Source organism: Oncorhynchus gorbuscha, linkage group LG24 (genome assembly GCF_021184085.1).
Source record: "Oncorhynchus gorbuscha isolate QuinsamMale2020 ecotype Even-year linkage group LG24, OgorEven_v1.0, whole genome shotgun sequence".
In the NCBI taxonomy this organism is placed as follows: domain Eukaryota; kingdom Metazoa; phylum Chordata; class Actinopteri; order Salmoniformes; family Salmonidae; genus Oncorhynchus; species Oncorhynchus gorbuscha.
In genome coordinates, this window is record NC_060196.1 from 12,622,518 (window position 1) to 12,630,017 (window position 7,500).

General features: G+C 40.6%; 1 protein-coding gene across 3 annotated transcripts in view; it reads left to right on the forward strand.

The window, feature by feature from the left end:
- Nucleotides 1–7,500, forward strand: part of LOC124012660 (GTPase IMAP family member 7-like) — a 10,440-nt gene that overhangs the window by 2,157 nt on the left and 783 nt on the right. For 2 of the 3 annotated variants that reach the window (XM_046326519.1, XM_046326520.1), the window contains exons 3-4: nt 5,936–5,977; nt 6,909–7,500. The exon at nt 6,909–7,500 is cut by the window's right edge and continues 783 nt beyond it. In XM_046326519.1, coding sequence (XP_046182475.1) covers nt 5,968–5,977; nt 6,909–7,500 — 602 coding nt within the window. In that variant the 5' untranslated portion in view covers nt 5,936–5,967. Of the gene's footprint in view, nt 1–4,516; nt 4,661–5,935; nt 5,978–6,908 lie in introns of those variants that run through there. The other variant, XM_046326521.1, reaches the window with a different exon arrangement.

The window sequence follows — 7,500 nt, forward strand, 5'->3', positions numbered from 1 at the left end:
AAAACAACTATCTGAATAATGTTTCTCGGGCTAACACGCTGTCGAGTTTCCTAAAGAACAATCACGAAGACAAAACGCATACAAATTTCTAATATAACCTGAATACGTGTAAATCTATACTGAAAACAGGTGGATTCTGAAAGATTTTGATGTTGATGTGATAACACTTTTTTTTTTTTATGCGTCTCTCAATTTAGAATAATACTATTTATTTATACTTTACTTAAAATGTATTATTTATCTTGTCTCATACCATGCTAATACACTACCAAGTAATCCAACCAGATGTGGAATTAACCCATAACAGGTGTATGTCTTTTTGGGGATCAATAATTGATCAAGAATATTGATCAAGAATTACCAATAGGCGTGATCAGATCCTCTTCCCTATCACAACGTCATATAATACACAGGCATATGCAAATCCAGAAAACTCTGACAAGAAAACAATGAAAACCCTAGTAGGACTACATGCACTGTCATTATTTTAGTTACCATACATCAATGGTTGAATTGTATTCTCTTTCTTTGTACATGCACCAAGCCTCCAAGTGGCTGAAGACAAACAACAGGCGAAATTAAAAAGACCCAAATTAAAAGTATGTGAAAAGATGGGGTCAAATGTCATTTTTATGTTTTGTTTTTGTTACAACCCACAGGTCTTCCTAACATTTGACATAACTAGTAAGCCTTACATCCTGAATGTATATGGGCACCCAACTATGGACCTGGGGAACACACGGGAGGGATGGGACCACAAACCCTTCTAAGTAATTGAGCCGAGAACATAATTGCTATATTGTAATTAAAAATCATTCACTCATAAGAGAACACGGGACCAAAGCAAAGCAGGACCCATATAGAATTAAAACAACAGTATTCTTAATGATAAATATAATCTAATAAACAAATGTTTGCATAATGAAAGACATGAAAACTGTCTCCAATGTATTTAGCTATGTATAAAAACTTTGATATTGTCAGTAAGGTCACTGAGACGAACAATAGACAATAGTTACTGTGGGAGGTTTAGGGTTAAAATATATGGGAAGGATCATGAATGTTAGAGATTTGTTCACAGTGGGGATTTTGAAAGAGGGAGATTAGAACTCTCCAGCCTCTCCGAGTTGGGCATCTCCGGCGCGGCCCACGCTTGGATTGCGTCCTACCTGACAGGTCGCTCCTACCAGGTGGCGTGGCGAGAATCTGTCTCCTCACCACGCGCTCTCACCACTGGTGTCCCCCAGGGCTCTGTTCTAGGCCCTCTCCTATTCTCGCTATACACCAAATCACTTGGCTCTGTCATAACCTCACATGGTCTCTCCTATCATTGCTATGCAGACGACACACAATTAATCTTCTCCTTTCCCCCTTCTGATGACCAGGTGGCGAATCGCATCTCTGCATGTCTGGCAGACATAGTGTGGATGACGGATCACCACCTCAAGCTGAACTTCGGCAAGACGGAGCTGCTCTTCCTCCCGGGGAAGGACTGCCCATTCCATGATCTCGCCATCACGGTTGACAACTCCATTGTGTCCTCCTCCCAGAGCGCTAAGAACCTTGGCGTGATCCTGGACAACAAACTGTCGTTCTCAATTAACATCAAGGCGGTGGCCCGTTCCTGTAGGTTCATGCTCTACAACATCCGCAGAGTACGACCCTGCCTCACACAGGAAGCGGCGCAGGTCCTAATCAAGGCACTTGTCATCTCCCGTCTGGATTACTGCAACTCGCTGTTGGCTGGGCTCCCTGCCTGTGCCATTAAACCCCTACAACTCATCCAGAACGCCGCAGCCCGTCTAGTGTTCAACCTTCCCAAGTTCTCTCACATCACCCCGCTCCTCCGCTCTCTCCACTGGCTTCCAGTTGAAGCTCGCATCCGCTACAAGACCATGGTGCTTGCCTACGGAGCTGTGAGGGGAACGGCACCTCAGTACCTCCAGGCTCTGATCAGGCCCTACACCCAAATAAGGGCACTGCGTTCATCCACCTCTGGCCTGCTCGCCTCCCTACCACTGAGGAAGTACAGTTCCCGCTCAGCTCAGTCAAAACTGTTCACTGCTCTGGCTCCCCAATGGTGGAACAAACTCCCTCACGACGCCAGGACAGCGGAGTCAATCACCACCTTCCGGAGACACCTGAAACCTCACCTCTTTAAGGAATACCTAGGATAGGATAAAGTAATCCTTCTCACCCCCCCCCCCCCCTTAAAATATTTAGATGCACTATTGTAAAGTGGTTGTTCCACTGGATGTCATAAGGTGAATGCACCAATTTGTAAGTCGCTCTGGATAAGAGCGTCTGCTAAATGACTTAAATGTAAATGTAAAAATGTAGAACCCAAAGTAAAAGTGGTAAGAAAGATCATAAAGATAATTACATATTCCGGTTTAGGGGGTTAATAACTTCATGAAAACCATTACTCACACAATGCAGATTATAAACATGTACAGACATAGAGAACCATCACATCATGGTGTAACAGGGATGAATGGCTATTCAATGTACAACAGTAGTCTTCTGTAACATACTGGTTAAATATGTTTTACTTACATCCAGGACTGAACGGTTTCACAAACGCTTTTTAAAAGGTTTTGTAAGTAAACTGTAACAGGCCTCATTCAACAGTCTAGAGGTGAACCTAGAGACACCAAAAACAGCTATGTTTAGAGCAACTTGGAGATGATTCCCCATGTAAGGGGTAAAGAGCTGATTTACCTAACTCTGTACAGACCAAAGACATTTCCAGAGTTAGTAATCCCTGACACTGATAACCGGGGGAGTTTACAGTAGGTCAAATAGCTGTATAAAGGCAAAGAGAGCAACAAATTGACCTACGTGACCCCAAAGACGTGACTTCAGCCTACTTTATAATAGAGAATGCAGGGATGTGTACTGAACATGTACCCATTATAAAACAAAATGATCTACGGTCAAATGTTTTTCATGTATAAATTACAATATTTTCTCTAGATTACCTTTTATTTTCTCTAATTTCAAGAACTACAGACAATTACACTAACTTTGGTAAATGACATGTCATTTTTACAACTCTAAAATATTCTAAATGTGTGTGTTGTGCAAAGTATTGTTATTCTCAGTCCACAGAATGGAACACCTATCATTGGACCATGATAACGTCAGTTACCAATGATATACACTATTCGTTTCTGGGAAATAGATCCTTGTTTGTATCGCTTCTAGCATATTTTATTTGACCCCATTCCTGAAAGCTCACCCTTCCAGGAAATCAAATCAAATCAAATATATTTATGTAGCCCTTCGTACATCATCCGATATCTCAAAGTGCTGTACAGAAACCCAGCCTAAAACCCCAAACAGCAAGCAATGCAGGTGTAGATGCACGGTGGCTAGGAAAAACTCCCTAGAAAGGCCAAAACCTAGGAAGAAACCTAGAGAGGAACCAGGCTATGTGGGGTGGCCAGTCCTCTTCTGGCTGTGCCGGGTGGAGATTATAACAGAACATGGCCAAGATGTTCAAATGTTCATAAATGACCAGCATGGTCCAATAATAATAAGGCAGAACAGTTGAAACTGGAGCAGCAGCATGGCCAGGTGGACTGGGGACAGCAAGGAGTCATCATGTCAGGTAGTCCTGGGGCATGGTCCTAGACAGGTTTGTTTTGATTGAAGAAAATATGCTGTGCCATGTGGAATATGTTAGTAAAAAAAATATGTAATCCATTTTGAATTCAGGCTGTAACACAACAAAATGTGTGATAAATCAAGGGGTATTAATACTTTCTGAAGACACTGTATCATACATTATATGTTTATACTTTATAAGCATACATTTTCATTATGTAGTTCTCAAAATATGTAGTACCCAAACCAGTTGTTATTATCAATTAAGAGCAGCCGGATTAAGTAATGGTGAAATGTATTTTAACAAATGAGAAGAGAAAGTAAGATGATCATTTCATTTTGAAAAGAAGTTTATGCATTGCAATGCGAAACAACATGTATTTCTAGATAAAACAATGATTAAGTTAGGTGAAAAGTTACTTTGTGATTGTGTTGTACATTGGCTGCGTTTACACAGGCAGCCCAATTAAGATATTTTGTTCAGTAATTGGTCGTTTGACCAATCATATCATCTCTGAAAAAGATCTGATGTGAGAATATTTGGTGTGATTGGTCAAAAGAACAATTAGTGGAATAAAATGTCAGAATTGGCCTGCCTTTGTAAAAGCAGCCTTAATCAATTCAAAAATGTGCTTCGAGTTTGAAACTGCCATTTTGATTATCTGTTTTGAGATTTGTATTAAGCATTGTGAAAATATACCACATATGCTACTTGTGAAAATTGCACCAAAGCGATTCACAAAACAAAGATCAAGCAGTAAATGCTCTTATGGTTTGTAGCTGAAGTTCCCAGTCCATCCACACAGAGGCACTACTCTCTTTAGGCCGAAGTTGTCACTTAGATCAGCTTACCCAGCCCCAACCCCAGAAATGAATGTAAACTAGCTCCATTTTGTTGAAAGAACAGGAATGAGGACAAGGCAACTTAGTTCTTGAATATACATTGAATTTCCTAAAGAATATCAAAAGTCCAATTGGATTCAGAAATAGTTCTGGTAGGCTTGTACTGGACTTCATATGTGTTTTCGTAGTCTATTCCAACACTCTAAATGTAAGACTCACTGTTTGCCAGCCTACATACATTGATTTTCTAACTTTACATTTTTTAAAATACATGTTCATGTTGTGAGTAGCAGAACTGGATTTAGATCAAATCAATAGATTTATAACAAATGTAAGTGATACGTTCATGTTTCCTGTGCACTGTTGAAATTGGGGAACCATTTTTTTGTATCGTGTGATTTCTTGTAAATCAGTTTGCATTTGTTTTTGGGTAGCCACCTTCCTTAACTGTGCACTTGGGGAGGAAGTGTCTGGTGGTGCGAGATACAGAGGCTACATTGTTGAGCCACACGTTTTATTTTAAACATCTGTGTTAAAACCCCCAGTAGGATTTCTTAACATTTATTTAAAACATTTATTTTATTCCCACATCCAGCTTCACTATGTTTCATGAGTATAAAGGTGATTTTAGTGTTTTTTTTATTTGATTTATTTGACAAGTAATTACAATTTAGCAAATTAACACTGGAGTGATAGATGTGCAGATGATGATGTGAAAGTAAAAATACTGTTGTGCAAAAGAGCCCAAAAAAGTAAATAAAAACAATATGATGGATGAGGTAGTTGGATGGACAATTTACAGATGGGCTGTGTACAGCTGCAGCGATCGGTAAGCTGCTCAGATAGCTGATGCTTAGAGTTAGTGAGGGAGATATTAGTATCCAACTTCAGCGATTGGTAGGTGTTTGTTGCGTTGGCCTGAAGTATAATTTTTATTATGATTGTATTAGTCAATATATTTACCATATATGGTGCCGCTTGTTGGGTATAAATAATTATAAACATGTTTTGTGAATAAATAGAAAAGATATCTGTACCTAAGACAAAACTCAAACGTCATTATTTCCCCAATGCACCATTCACGCGCAGCGCAGTATTCTCTCGACAAGGACAGCAAGCCCCTGAGAAGCTCAAAATCTAAAGATTTTGGAACCAACTTCAACAATTCAAGATAATGCAGCAGTAAGTGGACGAGGGTGTGCCTTTTAAGTTATTGAACCACAAACTCATCATGTGACTTACAATCAAAGAGTGACCCTTACAAACAAATAAAATAGTTTTTAAACTGCAGTCATTTGAGGGCTGAGGGGATTGGGTGTGTCTTTTAAGTGTTTGGACCGCCACTGTTGTGGAAACATCTTTCGAAAATGAGCAGTTGCCTAGAGCATACCGTTACTGTGGGTGTGTCTATGGGGCGGACCGCATGAGTGATACTATGAAAGCAGTTGTTCTGTTATCTGGACCAATCCATTCTCTCTCACAGGACATGACGGATCGACTCGACAAGACCCAAATATGGCTGGTGGTGAGTAACATACCTACATGGTAATACGACATATGGAAACTCATTTCTAGTATTTGTTTTTCGTATTCTTCAAAAATCAACTACGCATGAAATGCTGTCATTGCTTTGCTTTTTAATAACAATCTTTTTAATAATAATAATATATGCCATTTAGCAGACGCTTTTATCCAAAGCGACTTACAGTCATGTGTGCATACATTCTACGTATGGGTGGTCCCGGGGATCGAACCCATACCCTGGCGTTACAAGCACCATGCTCTACCAACTGAGCTACAGATTCAACCATAACTGTAATATCCCATGGAACTCTTTATGCCTTGGATGAAGTGAGGGAGTAGCTATTTATAAACTGATTGCTTTATTAATACATTTGAGCATAGTGTAACAGACATACAGTAGCAGCCAGTGTTGCCAACTATTTTTCAGTGAGAATCTCTGAATCCCCTTGAATTGTCGCCACTGTAGATTACGCTTTTGTCGATGCCATCACACAGATACGGTCCACGATGTAGCGTTTTCGCCCCCTCTGCCGCCACACCCCCTCCTCTTGTGCTTCTCTGCATGTGTGTGCACCGTTGCTATGAATTATGTTGTACAGACAGCTTCTCCCACTCGTTTGAAGCAGAATTGATATCTGCGGTGCGCGGGGGAGACAAACAGCACCACCAACTCATATTCAGTACTGCACCACCTGTTTGTGCATATGTCTAATGGCGTGTTAATACCGCACACCACAATAACGCTTAGTCAGTTTTGATAGATTAATTGTTTGTGATATTTTATATTTCATTGTAGAATGCACAGGATTATTGTCATGTCGTGTTGCAGTTGCATTTACATTTACACAGTTCAAGGTTCTACAGACCAAACATGTTTGACTCTGATGTCAAGAAGAAAAGTAACAACAATGCCTCTCTCTGTCATCCAACAGTGCAGAAAAAACCAAATGAGGCACTGAGGATTGTTCTGGTTGGGAAGACTGGAGTTGGGAAGAGTGCAACAGCAAACACCATCCTGGGGAAAAAAATGTTTGAGTCTAAACTTTCCCCTGTTTCTCTGACAAAAGAGTGTGACAAGGCAAGAGGGGAGGTGGATGGGAGAGAAGTGGCTATTGTTGACACTCCAGGCTTGTTTGACACTAACTTATCACAAGAGGAGACCCTGAAGAAGATTGCTAAGTGCATCTCCTTCTCTGCTCCTGGGCCCCATGTGTTCCTTGTAGTGATTGCGTTGGTTAGATTCACACAGGAAGAGAAAGACGCAGTGGAGATGATTCAGACATTCTTTGGAAAAGATGCAGCAAGATACATCATGGTTCTCTTCACAAATGCAGACCAGCTTGAAGAACAAACCATTGAAGACTTTTTGCGTGCCTCTTCAGATCTTCAGGATGTCATTGCCAAATGCGGTGGGCGGTATCATGACTTCAACAACAGAGATAAGAAGAACCGCTCCCAGGTCACTGAGCTGCTTGAGAAGATAAACAAGATGGTCATGATGAATGGAGGAAGATACTACACCAC